Genomic DNA, 20,610 nt, shown 5'->3' with positions numbered 1-20,610 from the left:
ACGGGCTTAGTTGCTCCGCGGCATGTGGGATCTTCCCAGACCAGGGCTCGAACCCGTGTCCCCTAGCATTGGCAGGCAGATTCTCAACCACTGCACACGCTTTTTAGTCGACACTCGGCTCTGGCACCACCTCTTCACAAAGCCCTCCTGGACTCTCCACCTAACGCAGTTCTTCCCAGTTCCTGAAGCACAGTCCCCTGGGTGGTCGCTGTTTTCACGGCAGACTGTGGGGCTGCAGGTCCCTTGTTAGCGCAGGAGCCACGACCTGACCTTGTGCCCCAGGACTTGGCAGTGCTGAGCACAGAGCAGGTGCCCGTCAGCGAGGTGAGCCTGTCAGTAGACCATGTTGGCCGAACGAGTAAGTCAGCAAAGAGCTGGTAGTTCTGTGACCATTATGAATGATGGCCTAGAAGCCACATCTTTAGTAGGGGCTCTGCGTTTTCCAGTGCAGAGTTAGGGCTGGCTGACCTAGGAACCATTATCCGGATCAACGGGGAATGAAGCAAGGACCTGACTTTTGGAAGCTGCCCGAGGCCAGGTCACCTCTCCAAAATCTCTGTGCTGACACCTGTGGACACCCATCCCCAACAAGGGCCAGGAAAGCTCAACCTTAACCCCTTGCTTACAAAGGCCCACGGGGGCTGGCGCTCCTCGATCTGCTGGCCTTCAGAAACACTCGGTAAAACCCGGTTTTAACTCCAGGCACAGGGCCCTCCCCCAAAGCTGCACACCTGCTGAGGGGACGCTGCCAGCCTGCTCGGCAAAGCAGGCCTTCCGGACGGAAAGGAGCGGGGCCCCAGCTCACGGAGAGTGTGGCCCAGAACACGCAGCGGGCACGGGTTCCCTCGGGCCGCAGGGGAAGCAGGTGCGGTAGGCAAGGCACCACCCACAGGGCACCTCGGCCCCTTCACACAGGGCGTCTGCTTCAACCTCCCCACGGCTCTCCATCAGCCTTGGAGCAACCCGCACGGCCCTGCAGCAGCTGGCCCATCCCTGGGGCTACAATGCCTCCCTGCAACATGCCTCCCAGTAGAACCTGCACCCAGAGAGCAGGAACACGACCCAACCTGCATGCCGCAGCACTGGGGGGTGGGGGGGCGGGGCGTGAGATTCAGCGAGCCCAAGAAGGAATGACCACTTGCCGGCCTGAACGCAGGTGGGCCCCACGGGAGATGCCTGAGTGCCAGGCTCTGAGCGCCTCCAAGGCCTCAGGCACACATGGGAGGCTGGGGTGTGGGTGCAGAGTTTACAGGCTGGGATGCTTCAGAAGGCCAAAGAATCCCTCCCTTCTAAAAGCAGGTGACACCACATAACCCTCACCCACTCTGGAAACAGAAACACAGCCCTGTTACATTACCTGAGGAGCATGTTGCTTTGCGTTTAAAAAGAGTTTTCAAAGAGAAATACTATATGGAGAACAGTATGGAGGTGCCTTAGAAAACTAAAAATAGAACCACCATACGACCCAGCAATCCCACTACTGGGCATAAACCCTGAGAAAACCATAATTCAAAAGGGTCATGTACCACAATGTTCATTGCAGCTCTATTTACAATAGCCAGGACATGGAAGCAACCTAAGTGTCCATCGCCAGATGAATGGATGAAGATGTGGCACATGTATACAATGGAATATTACTCAGCCATAAAAAGAAACGAAACTGAGTTATTTGTAGTGAGGTGGATGGACCTAGAGTCTGTCATACAAAGTGAAGTAAGTCAGAAAGAGAAAAACAAATACCGTATGGTAAGGCATATATATGGAATCTAAGAAAAAAAAAAAAAAAGGTCACGAAGAACCTAGGGGCAAGACGGGAATAAAGACACAGACCTACTAAAGCATGGACTTGAGGATATGGGGAGGGGGAAGGGTAAGCTGTGACAAAGCGAGAGAGAGGCCTGTACATATATACACTACCAAACGTAAAATAGATAGCTAGTGGGAAGCAGCCGCATAGCACAGGGAGGTCAGCTCGGTGCTTTGTGACCACCTAGAGGGGTGGGATAGGGAGGGTGGGAGGGAGACGCAAGAGGGAAGAGATATGGGAACATATGTATATGTATAACTGATTCACTTTCTTATAAAGCAGAAACTAACACACCATTGTAAAGCAATTATACTCCAATAAAGTTGCTAAAAGAAAAAAAAGAAATCCTACTAACACAGGCAGCCTGACAACCAGGATTATCAGCTGAAACATGAAAGGAAAGCCCCAAACGGTGCCTCCGTTCCTGGCCTTATTTCCCATCAAAGCAGAACTCCTTGAGCTCGTCCTCACTGAGAACTGGCTTAAGTACACGTGTTGATTGGTCACAAACGAGGCACTCTGATATCGAAGACAGGAAAGAAACGATACGATGCCCACGTGCAGCCACACGGTCCTTTGGCCTCCGTGGAAGCAAACGGCTTCAGCTGGTACCGTCCGCGCCCCCTGGGCGGTTTTCCCCCAGGAGCTCACGTCCTGCGGGTCTTCAGCTCCCGCCCAGGGAGGCCAGGTTGGGAGGGGCTCCCTGAGCTCAGGAGTCTGGGGCAGGATAATCAGCTCGCGGGGGCAGGCTGGGACCTGCAAGGCACCGGACTCATGAGCCCACGGCGGCTGCCATCCTAGCAGGAGGGCAGCCCTCCCCCCACACCACTCGCCAGCCCCTCACTGGCCTTTGTTGCAGCGTTCAAGACGGTAAATCCAAAGCTCACGAGCTTCCACGCCACCCAAGAACGGCCTTCACAGATGTGTTTTAAAAAGACCCAATTCAAATGTCATTCTAATGCCCTGCTAAAGAGAGGTCCACTGGCAAAAATATACTTTAGTTAAAGATACGCATGCCTTTTAATCCGGCAAGAACATTTCTACCAATTAATCCTGAATCTGACATGTACATTAAAAGGTACAACACAGTTTATTGTAATGAAAAATTGGAACAGTTTAAATATAAATTATTATGGGATTGGTTACATTTTGTTAAATTCATACAACTGCTATGTCTGTTAAAAAGATGGTGTATATCTATGTATCTACAAGGAGTCAAAAATATGATGCCAGGGGCTTCCCTGGTGGCGCAGTGGTTGAGAGTCCGCCTGCCGATGCAGGGGACACGGGTTCGTGCCCCGGTCCGGGAGGATCCCACATGCCGCGGAGCGGCTGGGCCCGTGAGCCATGGCCGCTGAGCCTGCGCGTCCGGAGGCTGTGCTCTGCAATGGGAGAGGCCACAGCAGTGAGAGGCCCGCGTTCGGCAAAAAAAAAAAAAAAGTGATGCTAGGCTAAAAGAATTTCTACAGTATGTGTATTATGACCCTGTTTATGTGAAACTATATCCAACTAGTTGTATCTACAGCAAGGGGTCTGGAGGGGGCTCACCAAACTGCTAACAATGGTCACCTCAGGGCGGTGAAGTTATTTCCATGTTGTTTGAATTTTCTTTTACAAATACGTTATAAACAGAAAAAACATCTTTTAAAACAAAAGTTTCACGAAGGGTTTAATGACATAGGATATGTTTATGATATGTAAGGATTTCAGAAAGAATCCAAATTGTTAGTATACTATGGGCTTGAATACATAAAAAGTACGTATGACTCTCAAATAAATAAGGGAAGAGGAGAATGCAAAATTCCACCCGTGTAAACTCTCACTGTTTATACGCAAGGTGTTCTGTGGGACAGTGAGAGAATAAAATCACCCTCTGATGTTCTCCCCTCCCTCCCAGAGGCCCAATTGGAGGGGAAGTTGCAGACCCAGCGACACGGGTGGAGTGAGCCACGTCCAGGACACGGCGAGGCCCGGGCTGCCCAGCAGTGCCTGCACAGAGTGGCCAGCTTTTCCAGGACAAGCTCTTTCTGGACGGTGGGCGGCTCTGGCTTTGTTTGCTTTTTAATGAGCTACATCAGCACATTCTCTCCCCCGGTCCACTCCCACTCCAGGGGTGAACACCGGCTTCAGGCATTTTGTTTTCTGCATGTTCCCACGGTAGAGCAGTGGGAGAGTTTTTGCCCTTTTTCACAGTTGGGAAAAAAAAGAAGGAAATTCTCCAAACACACGAACTTCCAGGAATCAGTGACAATTAAAACAGCAAACGTGTCTCATGAAAAAGATCCCAGAGCAGAGGGGTGTTTAACTGCAGGTTCTCCTCACACACTTGTTCCTATATGTGTGGGCGCATAGATGAAGCTAATTCAGCTAAACTACATCTTTACCCTGCCCTCAACACACAGCCTCAAAACCTTAGGCAGCATCTGAGGAAAGAGAGTAAAACGGGGAGAGAAACAGAGAGATTCAGCTGTGGCAGCTAAACTGTTAGACCCGCTGAGTGCTTCCTGCTAAGCAGTAAGCCACCAACGTAAAAGCCAAACACGCCTCCTGCTAATTAATGACGAATCCAAGGAAAGCGTTTATAAGCAGAATTTGCAGGCCTGATACTTTTAAGAGTCTGCCAGTGTCTATAACCAAATCTTCAATGATTCTATACGTTTTACTTTGAAGAACTTCCCTTAATTACTTTTTCCGGCAACACGCTTAAGTGACATCACAAGCAAATACCCCTACCTCCCCACCCTGCCCCGAGTCATGCAACTTTCTGATGAGTCAAAAGCTTTAAAATGTGTCTTCCTCATCCTAGAAACCCCAAAGAATGCTAGAATGCCAAGAGCAGTTAACAGACACATGTAAATGAGCAATATTTACGCTTATTTTAAAAGTAAATAGTTGAGAGCCCTCTAATTGTGCTGGAAATCTTTTGGTATAATTGTCTTCAACAAGCCTCCTCGACACCCTGGGAGGCCCCTTACCCCAGGGACAGAAAGCAACTGAAATTCCATCAGCGTTCCTCCGCTGGTCCTGGCCTGGGACCTGGGGGTAAAGGGCATCTCTTAAGTGATGAGAACACAGGGGTTGCTAGTATTGGGAGGGTTTATTTGATGGGTAAGTGGTGACAAGTGAGTGTCTGCACTTCCTGTTTATTCTGCTAAAAATAGACCCCCAGCTCCTTTGCTGGTCTCGTCCTGCATTCCCTCTGACTTGGGCCGGTTTCCCCAGTGTTCCTGCAAGCTCGGGGAGGACAGGAGTATGCAGGGGATGGAGAGGATCTGTGGTCCAGGTTCCCCACTGTGACTACTTCATCCTGGTAACGGCTCTTCTTCTTCCCTTAAATGGGCAAAGCATTAAAGCGAAAGGCATAATGACATCTTTTATTCACCCAAGGGAAAAACCCCACAGCTGGTAACAGCAGCCAGCCCAGGACAGAGGACTGACAAAGTCTACTAAACGCAGAAGGAAAGAAGTCTGCAGATGTGAAGGCCAAAGGCGTGGTTCTCTGCCCCCTGTGGACACAAATGCCCCTGACTGGGTCCCAGGAGGGCAAAATCCCAGTCATCGCTGGCCTGTTGTCTGAGCCCCCAAATGCAGACTATCTACAGCTGGGTTCCTAACTCTGCGTACCAAGAACCCTCAGCAATCTGCTGAGGCCTGGGAATCCTCCTCAGAATAATGTTCTTAAATGCATAAACTAAGAGACATGGGATGACAAAAGAACGAAATTACTTTGAAGGCAATGATCAAAGCAAGTGTGGGATACTACATATGTTTCTCACTAACGCATTCAATAACAATCTGCGCTATTTAAAAATCATGATCACTGTAAACGATATTCAGGATCTCTGGCCGATATGATCACATGATATGAAAATGCTATCTGTGATTTCTACTGGTAACAATGTTGCGGGTCCTGCTAATTTTACTGTGCCTGCCACTGACATTCCCAATGAGTTCAAGGATGGCAGCCAGGGAAGTCCCTTGGGAGCCACTTGGGTGTCCTGAGCGCTGTCTTGAGTCCCAAAGCCCATGCGTCAGGACCGCAGGTGGTGCTTACAGCTGAGGCCACAGCGAAGAACAAAGAGTCCCTATTACCAGGGGAAAAGACGATTTAAAAAAAAACCTGTACAAATAAATGAGTTAAAAAGTCAAAGTATTCACATGGATTGAGGATGGCTGAAGTTTGGAAATAAAGGCTGGAGATGAGCCCAGATGACTTCACTCAGGGCCGAGACTCAGATCCAGGAGAGTCTGGTTTGAATCTCATACTTTTAATTTTTAACAACTTTACTGGGATATAATTTACATCCCATAAAGTTCACCCATTTAAAGAGTATAATTCAATGGTTATTAGTATATCTACAGAGCTGTGCAACCAGCACCACTATCGAATTTCAGAATATTTCCATGATCCAGCAAAGAAACCCTGTACCTCCCACCCTCATGAATGTGCCTTCTGTCTCTACAGACTGCCCATTCTAGACTTTTCATATACAGTTGATTCTCGTTATTCACAGTAGTTACGTTTCACAGAGTCTCCATGAACACTGCATTACTGAACACTGAACCATGGCTGCCAGGAAATACAGGGTCCTGTGAGCCTCTGATCACAACATTTTCATCCACCGAGCAATAAACTTGCGTTAGTGTGTTTCTGGTTAAGACGCCTGATTTCATATATACTATTGATTCATTAACATCAAACACATGGCCAAGAGCATTTTCTAAGTAAAGCACATCCCATGCACCCTGGGCTCAGAGAAGCCCTACAGCACTCCGGCACTATGCTTGGAGCAATTTTATGTGAAATCACACGCACACACACGCACACACAGGAGAGCTCTGGGATGACGGTAGAGAAGGGAGCACCAGGGACACCCCCCACCTGGACAACAATGGCAGGACCTGTCTGGGGTAACTAATTTGGAAATCTGAGGCTGTTGAAGGCTCACGACTTCAAGGGGAAGAACTAGAAGGTTACTGCCCTCAACTCTGGTTCATTTCAGGTCTTAGCACCCACCCATCGCACCCCCAGCCACACAGCAGGCAGCTCTGCATGTATGTCTGGAGCAGCTTGCAGGAGCCAGGGTGGGCAAAGAGGACTCTTCCCTGCAAATACCAGGAATCTGTGCTCTGATGCTGACTGTTGCGTCTGATCGCAAAGGTGCAGCCAGAGGCAGGTGGCCATTGTTGTTACATTTTCCCCCACTGTTGCAAACCCCTCCCCAAGAAGCTGAAGTGACCTGAAGGGGATTTCAAAAGTGAGTGCCCTTTTATCCCCCCTTTTTCTCTTTTCCCCTTTCATGAACCAGACATTAAAGACTAGGACATTGAAAAACAACTGCGAAAACCAGGAAGTGACTGTGCGTACCCAAGGAAGTCTCAGAAAAGACCTCAGAAGTTATTAATTTTACACCTTATGCTGATGGCTTAGCAGAGAAAGCCTACAACAATAATTTTAAAAAACCAACCAACCAAACAAACAAACAAAAAACCCCAGCAAACCCTGGGGGAGGGGTAGAATCTGATTTCCAGAGTTGCCATGTTATTAGATTAAAATGTCCAGTGTTCAACAAAAAAATCACAAGGCATACAAAGAAATAAGAGAGTATGGCCCATTCACAGGAGAAAATAATTCAACCGAATCTGTCCCTGAAAAGACTTAATGGCAGATATATTAGACAAAGACTTTAAAACAACAGTCCTAAAAATGCTCAAAGAACTTTAGGAATATGTGGAGAAAGTAAAGAAAAAGTATGAACAAAATGGAAATATCAATAAATATACAGAAAACCTAAGAATAAACCAAAAAGAAATCCTGGAGCTGAAAAGTACAATAACTGAACTGAAAGATGCCCTCGAGGGATTCAAAGGCAGATCTGAGCAGGCAGAAGAAAGAATCAGTGAACTTGAAGATAGGGAAATGTAAATCATCAAGGCTGAGGACTAGAAAGCAAAAGATTGGGGGAGAAAAAAGAAAATACCCTAAGGGGCCTGTGGTACACCATCAAGAGGACCAACATATGTATTATGGGAGTCCCAGAAGAGGAAGAGAGATAGAAAAGAGCAGACCATCTGAAGAAGAATGGCTGAAAACTTTCCAAATTTGAATAGACATGAATTTAAAATTCAAGAAGCACAGCAAATTCCAAATAAGATGAACTCAAAGAGACCCACATTGAGACAAATTTTAATCAAACTTTCAAAAGCCAACGACAAACAGAGAATCTTGAAAGCAGCAAGAGAGAAGCAAAATCATCACGTGCAGGCCATCCTCAATAAGATTATCCGCATATTTCTCATCAGAAACTTTGGAGGCAAGCAGACAAAGGGCAATGTGTTGAAAACGTGGAAAGAAAAAAACCTGTCAATGAATAATCCTATACCCGGTAAAACTGTCCTTCAAAAGTGAGGGAGAAATCAAGACATTTCAACATATACAAAAGCTGAGGGAGTTCATTACCACTAGACCTGCCCTGCAAAAAATGCTCAAGGGAGTCCTGCTGATGAAATGAGAGGACAGTAGACAGAATTTCAAGGCCAACTGGAGAAATAAAGATCTCTATAAAATTAAATATATGGGTAATTATAAATGCTATAGTATTGTAACAACGTTTTAGACTGGACTTTTTTTTTTTTTTTTTTTTGTGGGTATATGCGGGCCTCTCACTGCTGTGGCCCCTCCCATTGCGGAGCACAGGCTCCGGACGTGCAGGCCCAGCGGCCATGGCTCACGGGCCCAGCCGCTCCGCGGCATGTGGGATCCTCCCAGACCGGGGCACGAACCCGTGTCCCCTGCAGCGGCAGGTGGACTCTCAACCACTGCGCCACCAGGGAAGCCCCAGACTGGACTTTTTGTTTTCTACATGGTTCAAAACATTAACACATTTTTAAAAAAAGAAAACAATTATAAGTGTAAAGCCAATATTAAGGTAACTTTGATTTGTAACTCCAAATCTTCTTTTCTACATAATTTAGGAGTCTAATGCACTTAAAAGAATTATTAATTTACGTCTGGGGGCACACAATGTAAAAAGATGTAATTTTGTGACATCAACAACAAAAGTAGTAGGGATAGAGCTGTAAAAGAACAGAGTTTCTGTATGTTACTAAAGGTAAGATGGTATGAATTCAAATTACAGTGTTATAACTTTAGGATGTTAAATGTAATTGTCATGGCAGCCAAAACGAAAATAGCTGTATAATATACACAAAAGGAAATGAGAAGTGAAGTTAAACATTTCACAACCAATAAAACCCACAAAAGAAGATAGGATTACAGAAAATGAGTAACATAAAAGACAGTCTTATATGTTACTATAAGACATATACTAAACAAATAGCACAATGGCAGAAGTAAGCCCCTCTTATCAGTAATCACCTTATATGAAAACAGATTAAACTCTTCAATCAAAAGACAGAGATTGGCAGAATGGATAAAAACATATGTTCCACCCATAGGCTGTCTGCAAGAGACTCGCCTCAGACCCAAGGACAGGTTGAAAGTGAAAAGATGAAAAATGATATTCTATGCAAAGAGTAATCAAAATAGAGCAGGGGTAGCTATACTTATATCAAATAAAATGGATGTTAAATCAGAAAAGATTACAAGAGACAAAGTATAACACTATATACTAATAAAAGGTTCACACAGCAAGAAGATATAACAATTATAAACATTTATAAACCAAATGACAGATCATCAAAATATATGAAACAAAGCCTGACAGGACTGAAGAAACAGACAGTTTTACAAGAATAGTTGGAGACTGAAATACCCCTCTCACAATAATGGATACAAAAGCCAGACAGAAGATAACTAAGGAAATAGAGGACTTAATACAATAAACCAAATAGATCTGACACACACGGAACACTCCACCAAACAACGACCACATACATAGTCTTCTCAAGTGCGCATGGGACATTTTCCAGGACAGACCATATGTTAGGCCACAATGTAAGTCACAGAAGATTTAAAAAAGACATCATACAAAGAATCTTCTCTGTTTACAATGGGATGAAGTTACAAACCAAACAAAAAACTGGAAAATTCACAAAACTGTGGAAAGTAAACAACACACCTATAAACAACCAATGGGTCAAAGAGGAACTCACATGGGAAGAAAGAAAATACTTAAAGACAAATGAAAATGAAAATAAACATACCAAAACTTATGGGATGCAGCAAAAGTAGTGCTAAGGGTAAATTTATAGCTATAATGTTTGCATTAAAAACCAAGAAAAGCCTCAAATCAACAACCTAACTTACAACTTAAGGAACTAGAAAAATAAGAACAAACTAAACGGAAAGCTAGCAGAAGGAAGGAAAGAGTAGAGCAAAAATAAAAGAAATGGAGTATAGAAAAACAGCAGAACACATCATTGAAACTAAATGTTGGTTCTTCAAAAAGATCAAGAAAATCAGCAAATCTTTAGCTAGATAAACTAAAAAAAGAGTGAAGACTCAAATTACTAAACTAAGAAATGACAGTGGTGACATTACTACCATTTCTACAGAAATAAAGATTATAAGAGAGTACTATAAACAATTTTACACCAACAAATTGGATAACCCTGATGAAATGGACAAATCCCTAGAAATACAAAACCTACCAAGACTAAGTCAAGAAGAAACAGAAAATCTAAATAGACCTATAACTAGTAATGAGATTGAATAAGTAACCAAAAACCTCCCCCCAAAAAAAGCTCTGGACCTGATGGCTTCAGTGGTGAATTCTACCAAACATTTAAAGAAGAACTAATACCAATCCTTCTCAAACTTTCCCCAAAACCGGAGAGGAGTGAACACTTCCCACCTCATTCTAGGAGGCCAGCATAACTCTGATGCCAAAGCCAGACAAAGATACCACAAGAGAAGAAAATTACAGACCAACATTCCTTATGAACATTGATGCAAAAATACTCAACAAAACACTAGGATACAGAATTCAGCAGCAAAGTAAAAGGATTGTACACCATGACCTAGTGGGATTTTTTTTCTGCAAATTCAAGGATGGTTAAACACAAAAATCAATCAATCAACAACATGAAGGGAGAAAAAAATCACATGATCATCTCAAATGATGCAGAAAAAGCATCTGACAAAATTCAACATCCTTTCATTATAAAAACACTTCACAAAATTAGAAATAGAAGGAAACTACCTCCACATAATAAACTATATGTGAAAAACCCACAGCAGACATATACTCAATGGTGAAAGACTGAAAGCTTTTCCTCTAAAATCAGGAAGAAGGCATAGATGCCTGCTTTCACCACTTCTATTCAACAAAGCACAGGAAGTCTAGCCATAGCAATTAGGCAACAGAAAGAAATAAAAGGCATCCAAACTGAAAAGGAAGAAGTAAAATAATCTCTGTTTACAGATGATACGACCTTATATGCAGAAAATCCTAAAGATTCCACAGAGAAGCTGTTAGATCTAATAAATGAATTCATCAAAGTAGCAAGATTCAAAGTCAACACATAAAATCAGTGGCATTTCTATTTATAAGCAAGGAACAATCTGAAAAGGATATTACAAAAACAATTCCAGTTATAAGAGCATCAAAATTTATAAAATATTTAGAAATTAACAACCAAGGAGATGAAAGTCTTATACAATGAAACCTTAAAACACTACTGAAAAAAATTAAAGACATAAATAAATGGAAATATATCCTATGTTCATGGATTGTACGACTTAATATTGTTATAATGCCAAGATTACCCAAAACAATCTTACAGATTCAAAGTGATCCCTATCAAAATCCCAATGCTATTTTTTTTTTTGCAGGAATAGAAAAACCATCCTAAAATTCATATGAAATCTCAAAGGACTCTGAGTAGCCAAAACAATCTTGAAAAAGAGACTAAAACTGGAAGACTCACACTTCCTGATTCTAAAACTTATTACAAAGCTACAGTAATCAAAACAGTGTGATACTGAGATAAAGACAGACATAGAGACTGATGGGATAGAACAGAGAGCCTGGAAATAGACTCTCACATATAGTCAAATGATTTTTTACAAGGGTGACAGGACCACTAAATGTTTAAAGGACAGTCTTTTCAACAAATGGTGTTGGAAAATAGGATATCCACATGCAAAAGCATAAAGTTGAACCCTTACCTAACATCGTACACAAAAATTAACTCAAAATGGATCAAGAACCTACACTGAAGACCTAAAACTATAAAACTCTTACAAGAATACGTAGGACAAATGTCTTATGACATTGGATTTGGCAATGATTTCTTGGATATGATACCACAGGCACAGGTAACAAAAGAAAAATTAGACAAATTGGACCTTGGGAAAAATTTAAAATTTTGTACATCAAAAGACACAATCCACAGAGTAAAAGGCAACCCACAGAATGGGAGAAAATGTTTGCAAATAATATATCTGATGAGGGATCAATATCCAGATAAATAGAGAACTCCTAAAACTCAACAACCAAAAACAAACAACCTAGTACAAAATGGGCAAAAGACTTGAATAGACATTTCTCCAAAGAATACATACGAGTGGCCGTTAAGCAAGTGAAAAGATGCTGAACACCACTAGTAATCAGGGAAACACTAATCAAAACTAAAATGAGCTACCACCTCACACCCATCAGGATGGCTATTATCCAAAAACCAGAAAGCAATGAGTGCTGGTGTGGACGTGGGGAAACTGGAACCGTTACACACTGTTGGTGGGGACGTAAAATGGAACAGCCACTGTGGGAAACAGTATGTGGGTTCCTCAAAAAAAAAAATCAAAAATAGAACTACCACGTGACCCAGAAATTGCACTTCTGGGTTTATACTCAAAGAGGGTCTCAGAGAGATATCTGTCACTCATGTTCACAGCAGCATTATTCACAATAGCTTAAATGTGGATGAAACTCATGTGTTCATCAGCGGATGAGTGGATAAGCACAATGTGGTATCGTCATAGAATGGAAGGAGGACTAAACTGTGACACAGGCTACAACGTGGATGAACCTGAAGGACGTGATGCTCAGTGAGATGAGCTGGCACAAAAGGACAAATCCTGTATGACTTCACTTATAGGAGGTACTCAGAGTTGTCAAAATCCTAGAGACAGAAAGTGGAATGGTGGTTGCCAGGTTTGGGGGAGGGGAAGTGGGGAGTTACTGTTTAAAAGTCAGAGTGATTCAGTTTTACAAGACGGAAAGGGGACGGATGGTGGCGGCTGCACAGCGCTCTGAATGTATTTAATGCCACTGAGCTGAACACTTAAGAATGGTTATGATGCTAAATCTTATGTTGTATGTATTTTAATACAGTTTCACAAAACAAAAAAGTACAAAAATGTGGCATTAAATAGACCATGAAAAGCACGCTTGTTCACAGCGTGAGCTGAAACAAGCAGGCAGAGCAGTGCCTACTTAGCCTCGTCTGGAACATGCGTTGGCAACCTGTGCACGTCTGCAAACGATTGTGAAAGGGCCCTGCGTGCTGATGCTGGGTTACAAACAAACTGGACTGAGTTCACAAACACAGAATCTGCAAAGGATGAGGACAGATCATAAATGGAATCCTATAACCCATGGCTGTTTCATCCACTTGGCATTCTTTCCCATCCATACTGCAGTCTGGACCATTTAGTACTTTGTTCCTTTTTATGGCTGCATAATATCTCATTGGATGTATATACCACATTCTGTTTATCTATTCATCCACCACGGAAACATGTTTTCCATATCCTAGTATTTTGCTGAGGGGTTTTTACATCTATATTCATAAGGGGTGTTGGTCTGTAGTTTTACTGTGGTGTCTTTGTGTGGTTTGGGGAGGGGATTAGTAAGTGGCAAACAAATTCATTTTCCTAAACATCACTGTGGGTCTATTTCAACACCTATTAGAAGAATGACTCTTCATTTGTGATGGTCAAACAATTTCCTCTTACAATACACATCAATGTACAGAAAGTTATTAAGTAAACTACAGACCAGGTGTGGCTACAGTAAGATCATGAGGATGGCATTACTGTAACCCAAATCTCAGGACCCACGCTGTAGGAAAAGGACATGGGACTTGAGTGTCACCTCCAGAGGAACCTCATCTCTGCCCCACCCGTGACGGACAGCCCCTTTCACACGGTTAGCGAGTCTTTCCTGAACACGCAGGGCACCAGGATGGCTCCTGCTTGCCGCCGTCCACAGAAACACAACTGCCCTCGCCTCTCCCACTGGGATGCAGTCTTTACAGGTGGACTCCATCGAGGAGAGTGAGAGGAGAGCCCCAGTCTCCCCAGTGATGGAGCGAGGGGCCAGGCTTTGGGACCATCAGGAACATTTTCCTCTCGAAGCCTGACAATAACCTGAGGTAGGTTCTCCCACTGTACAGATGAGAACCTTAGGGTGGGGGGTCGTAGAGCCAGCGAGAAAGTGCTGGGGGCAGGTATGAATGCAGCTCCCTGCCGTCACCTAACAGAGAAAGGCAGGGGCTGGAGGCGAAGCCTGCACCCTTACAACACAGGACGGTTAGAAACCCTAAGGCAGCTAGTTAAACTCTGGGCTGTTCCTCTGAGGCCAAGGGAAAGAGGAAAAGAAAATAATAAAGACAGGAGGCAGGGCCTGAGCCAGCAAGCTGAGCAGCAAAGCCATCCGAGCGACCCGCGGAAGCGGCACATCCCCGCCTGCGGCTTCCCGCCTCACCTGAGCTTCGGTGACTCGACAGCACAGGCTGCCAAGTGTCCCTAGGGCTGCCCTCACAAAGGGCAAGAGTGCCTGCGGCGGTGCTCCCAACGCAGCAGTACAGAGACGCCTGTTGCCTACACAGGTGGCAGAGCCCGTGTGCACGTCCGTCACTCGCAGGGCTTCACACCCACTACTCACCCTTCCGCACCCTGTGAGACAACGCCACGACCTGGGATGGCCAGGGCAGAGCTGTGGACGTGGGATGTGGACCACGCGCCAGCCTCTGGGAGCAACTGATGATACAACACAGAGAGAGCAGAATAGAGACAAGGGGATGGGGACGGGGGGGGGGGGGGTGGCGGGGACACAGGCCAATCGAGACCAGGCCTCGCCAAGAGGGTGGACGGACGAGAAGAGGCACCCAAACGACGTGAGGAGCGGTGGGCTCCCTGCGGCCCCAGCAGCTCCACAGGAGGGCCACCGTGAGCAAGTGACAGCTGTGTTGACTTTCGGTACCGTCAGCAGGACACCCAGGCTAAACCAGGGGTGCAGACGCACAGCTTTCTGATCTAGTGCCAGGGAACCAGCCCGAAGTGAGGTCAGCAGATCCCCTGCCGTTCCCTTGCTACACACTCCCTTCCAACACCACAGACCGGAGGACAGCAGCAGCCAGTGTTCAGAGCACGGGCCGCCGGCCAGCACTCTCAGCACTCGGCATGTGCGGCCTCCCAACCTCGGGACGGCTTGGCGGGCTAGCACGCTTCGAACGCCGTCACGCAAAGGTGGGGACTCGGGCGGAGGAGAGAGAGCCAGGCACCTGGGCCCGCACTTCGGCCTCCTGCAGTCTCACGCTTACCAAGCCTGGCTCCGGCTCCCGCAGCCTGGAGGGCGCCCCGCCCTGCTAGTGTCCGTGAAGCTGCCCCACTGCCCCAGAGGCTAAGACCGTTCTCTCTCCTCCCCTTCGCCGGAAGTCCACAACGGCGAGTACGGTGTCCCCACCGCCATGCTGCTCCCCCGGGGTGGTCAGCACTTGCTGCGGGCACAGAGGTCTGCTCAGGGAAGGAGGGACGGTCGTGACCAGGGCAATCATAAGGTGCCTCTTTCTTTAACCTCGGGCCTCGCCTGCAGGTGGCTCTTTTCTTCAGTACGTTATGTAGAATTGTTAGGGTTCTCCCAAGTTCTGAGACGATAAAACAAGTCTAACACACAGCTCTGAGAAGTGACTCCACAGCAGGGTGCCCCACCTTTCAGCCGCTAACCTGTGTTAGTGACTTATTCTCACATAAAATGATATTGTTCTTACTTACAGCAAAGCTAGGCCTTCAGAGCTAAAAGTTAACCAAAGTTACAATCTAAAGCTAACATTTTTTTCAACCCTAAGAAGACAGTGAAAAACATATACTAACAACCTTAAGTTTCACTCTTGGGTTACTGGCTAATGCATCCAGTTAAAATACTGAAAATATCGATATTATTTTTCCTCGGTATTTACAAATCATAAGGCAACACGATTTCAGGTGGAAAATGCAGCTTAAATACTGTTAAGCCTTTCTAAGAAATTAACGTCGACCAAACAGATGTTAATTTCTTTAGTCTCCCACCAAAGGCTAGAAAGCAGAATAACATGGTTCTGAAATGACAGACAAAATAGAAAACTGCATTTATTTCTTAAATGAGTGCCAAGCAAGAGCACGAGCTCAGCCTCCTCGGTACCTCGTTTCTGGATGAAGACCCTGAGCAGGGGGTTTGCGCTGGAGACCGCCTTGCAGAAGTTGTCGTCGTTGTTGATGGGCAGCAGGTCGCCATGCACGTCCGCGTAGCCGATGGTCACCTCGGTGTTGGAGATGTGATGGGTGTGCACAACCAGCTTGTAGAAGTCTTCGAACTTTCCAGGCTTTTGTCGGTCCAAGGAGAACCTTCGGAACTCGGCTCCAAACTACAACGAAATAGACAGCGGGTCCGCGGACAGCAGGGAAAGGGCAGCAGCGCCGTGGCTCGTTCGCCTGACAAAGGAGCACTTACAGGGCCTCCGGGAGGCCTGGGACACAGCTGCGAACACCCCAGTCCTCGGGGCCATGCGAGCCCTGAGGGGAGGGACCGGCTCGCTTGAGTGCAGGACAGGCGCTGGAGCTCAGTTTGTGGGGGACCCTCACCTCCTCTGAGGACGCTGGGGTGCATCTCCAGGCCCAGGCAACAGCGCAAGCCGGGGGCAGCCTTAGACACTCAAAGGTGGGAGGGAAGCCAAGGCCAGCTGCAACTTCTGCACTCTTTCCTAAGGGCAATGGGAAGTCCTGGACAACTGTAACATTAAGGAAGGAAACGACTTGATATGATTTGCATTTTTAAAAAGACCAAACGGCTGCACTTCAAAAGGATCAGATGCTTCACAAATATCTGGGGCAGGAGCATGGGTTCTGGACTGGCCAAAAGGACAGAGCAGGTCTTTTCAAAAGAGATGCTATTCACTCTCCTGTTGTAGGAAACACGCAGGGCCCACCTCCTTCCCGTCAGCCCCTGGCTCTGGCTCAGATGCCCACAGAGTTGCCTGCAGACCTCCAGGCCACCTGCCAGGGGAGGACCCTGGGTCAGCTCCCATGGGCCGACTGTCCCACGATCTCAGGAGAGGACCCTGGGTCAGCTCCCATGGCCGGACTGTCCAGCGATCTCAGAAGAGGACCCTGGGTCAGCTCCCATGGCCGACTGTCCAGCGATCTCAGGAGAGGACCCTGGGTCAGCTCCCATGGCCGGACTGTCCAGCGATCTCAGGAGAGGACCCTGGGTCAGCTCCCATGGCCGGACTGTCCAGCGATCTCAGAAGAGGACCCTGGGTCAGCTCCCATGGCCGACTGTCCAGCGATCTTAGGAGAGGACCCTGGGTCAGCTCCCATGGCCGACTGTCCCGCGATCTCAGGAGAGGGCCCTGGGTCAGCTCCCATGGCCGACTGTCCCGCGATCTCAGGAGAGGGCCCTGGGTCAGCTCCCATGGGCCGACTGTCCCGCGATCTCGGGACACCGCCTGTTTGTTTGGCCTGAGGCTGCTGGCTTAGGACGTGCTGTTGTTCCGCACTTGCCAAAGGGACCTTTATCCATCAGGCAGGACAGATTCTGTGCCCTTGTACATAACTGACAACTAATTACATTGGTTCCAAAATACACAAAAATGAAATGTCTAATGTTTACACAAACTAACAGTGACATCATCTAGACATTATGTCAACTACTCAAGGGCAATGCGACTCAAACCATATAGGTGTGAGTGGTTCTGAACTTTGGGGAGGCATCAGAATCACCTGGAGGACCCCAGAGTTCTGGAACTGCCTGATTTGGAATGCAGCCCAGGAATGTGCATTTTAACAAGTTCCCAGGAGAAGCTGATGGTGCTGGTCTGCAAAGCACACAGACAAAACCACAGGTTTAAAGGGTTAGTCTTCAGACCTCAACCTCCACAGATCTCTTAGAAACAGAGCCTCAGATCCCATTTCCCTTTTAAAAAGCAAAGGACAACACCCATCCTGCACTGCCCCAGGAACGAAAAACTTCAAGTTTGGGAAAACCACCTTCAATGGCTAATCGAAACTAAAGCCTGGCTCCGCAAGCCAGGGCCCAGGGGAGCACTCTCCTCGTCCCCTGCTGCTGCCAGAGATGCCTCCCCTTGAGACGGGGTCCCTCTCCCCTTTACTTAAAAGACAAGCCCCATTCTCCCTCTCAGTATTTTCTCCAAGCGCTCACAAGAGCAGGCTCACAGTGAGCAGGGCGCACCCCACGCCTTACACACAGGGGAGACACCCCGGCCGGCAAAACTTCCAGACACAAGAGACGAGCAGACAACACAAGGTTAATGGGATTCTTCACAATCAGTTATCCAGTCACACCACGAATGCTCATTTCAACAGCAGTCAACCACCGTCCTTCCAGTCTCATATATCTCACACATGCTGACTTCCAGAGCAATTAGTTTCCATCAGTCTATGTCTTATTCACGAAATACACAAGAGCTTCATCATGTCTAATGAAACCGCGTATTATATATAAGTCCCAGTTGAATATTCCCCCAAACCGGACACAACACACTCACTTTCATCCAAGGGACACCAAGGAACTCTCATTCTTCTCCCTCACGCTAGACTTATGCCGCATCTTGCAATTTAAGTAATGAGGAACAGCATGTGTTAAGTAAGTCCGTTCTGCAATGTTTTAGTCCTAACTGCACTTGGTAATTAACTTCAGATGAAGTTTCATTTGTTTCTCAGTTCTTTTAATAATTTTACTCAAAGTACATGTTAATTTGAAGTGCAAATGAGTTCTGGCTTTTTCCTGACAGGAAGTCTGATTTCTGTTGGATAGAGAGGCTGTGGCTTTGTCAATCCAACTACATGTGGGATATGCTTCGTATGCTGAATGAGCTCCACAGCTGGGCAAAGGGAGGTGTGGAATGTGATATGATAAAAGCATTTTTTTCAAGCTTTTTTTTTATTGTGGCAAAATATACATAGAATTCACCATCTAACCATTCTTAAGTGTACAGCTCTGTGGCATTAAGTACATTCACACTGTTGTACAACCATCACCACCATCCATCTGCCTTAACTCTTTATCTTGTAAAACTGAAAGCCTATACCCGTTAAGCAATAACTACACATTTCCCTGCCCTCCAGACCCTGGCAACCACCACTGTGCTTCCACTGAGCTTCCTCTCTCCCTCCCTCTCTCTCTCTCCCTCCCTCTCTCTCTCTCCCTCCCTCTCTCTCTCTCCCTCCCTCTCTCTCTCTCTCTCTCTCTCTCTCTCTCTCTATATATATATATATATATATATATACACAAAAAAACACACACACACACACACACACACACACACACATATATATGCATATAATTCTTTATCAGATACATGCTTTGTAAACATTTTCTCCCATTCTGTCTTTTACTCTGTGGATCTGGGTCCTTTAAGTAACCAGGGTGCTGGGAGGGAAAGCTGGGCTGTTTTGTTTTTTTTTTTTAAGCTGGACTTTTGATACAGTTCTGTAACTTACTTCCTAACCCAGGTCAGGCACATTTAAGGCAAGTTTTTCTTAAAACTTTCCTTAGTAAGTATTGAACTTCATTTGAAATTGGTAATGGAGTGAGCCATTTTATGGGTCTGATTACCGGATAATAGGTGAAGGAGTGAAGCTCTGCGGTCACCCTTTCGTGAGTCCTGCCGTGGGAACACAGTCCAGTGAGATGCTGAACACCTTAAAGGGGTGGTGAGTCTCCAGTGAACTCCACTGTTAGTTCAGGCATTTCATAGGGATCCCTCTACCCTAATGCAGTGGTCTCCAAATGTCACATATCCCCTCAAGAATTTTGGAAAACCTACCACTATGAAGAGGATAATATACTTTTAAGTTGGCATCTAAATTCTTCATAATAAAAATAAATAGTTGCAAAGGATATAATTTCCAGCATGCTGTAAATATTTCATTTAAAAATATTTTATCATATGATCTTTTAAATATAGTCAGTGAAATCTAAATGCCATAGTGATTTGATACTACTGTCACGCATTTTAAAATAGAATGAACAAGCTCTTTTATAACAATCAGAAATTCAACAAGGATGAGAAACCCCTGCTCGCCACAACTAGAGAAAAGGAAGCCCATGCACCGCAACGAAGACCCAACGCAGCCAAAGAAAAAGAAATTCAACAAGGTTCCTTTTTCTCTTTGATTTCGTTTCCATTACACTGCTCCAAGAGAATTTAACCCCGATATTTTATCCTAATAAGTTATGCTTGATTACCCTATCACTCTTCTCTACAACAAAGTTAGATAAATTGAAATTAAACATTTTCCCCAAGGCCATAAGGCTCTCTTTGTGAAAAATATTTCCAAGTTGTTTCTAATGGGTGTAGAGTTTTAGTTTTGAAAAGTGGAAAGTGTTCTGGAGTGGATGCAGTGTGAATGTAATTAACGCTACTGAAGAGCACACTGAAAATGGCCGAGACGGTAAATTTTATGTACGTGTATTTTATCACATTCATAAATCAAGTAATATAGAATAAGCAAATAGATTTTTACAGTAAAAAGTTTCTAGATTGAGTCATTACAATTATTAAATCAAGCTGGAACACATTTATAAAACTTGACAAATAATTATTAGCCTTCCAAA

General features: G+C 45.4%; 1 protein-coding gene across 1 annotated transcript in view; it reads right to left on the bottom strand.

Moving 5' to 3' along the window:
• PARD6G (par-6 family cell polarity regulator gamma) overlaps window positions 1-20,610 on the bottom strand; it is a 108,225-nt gene that overhangs the window by 55,565 nt on the left and 32,050 nt on the right. The window contains exon 2 of the mRNA XM_032603373.1: window positions 16,177-16,399. Within this exon, the coding sequence (XP_032459264.1) occupies window positions 16,177-16,399 (223 nt within the window). The remainder of the gene's footprint in view (window positions 1-16,176; window positions 16,400-20,610) is intronic.

The sequence above is a fragment of the Phocoena sinus genome, chromosome 14 (genome assembly GCF_008692025.1).
Source record: "Phocoena sinus isolate mPhoSin1 chromosome 14, mPhoSin1.pri, whole genome shotgun sequence".
Classification (NCBI taxonomy): Eukaryota; Metazoa; Chordata; class Mammalia; order Artiodactyla; family Phocoenidae; genus Phocoena; species Phocoena sinus.
This window is presented reverse-complemented; position numbering and strand designations above follow the sequence as displayed.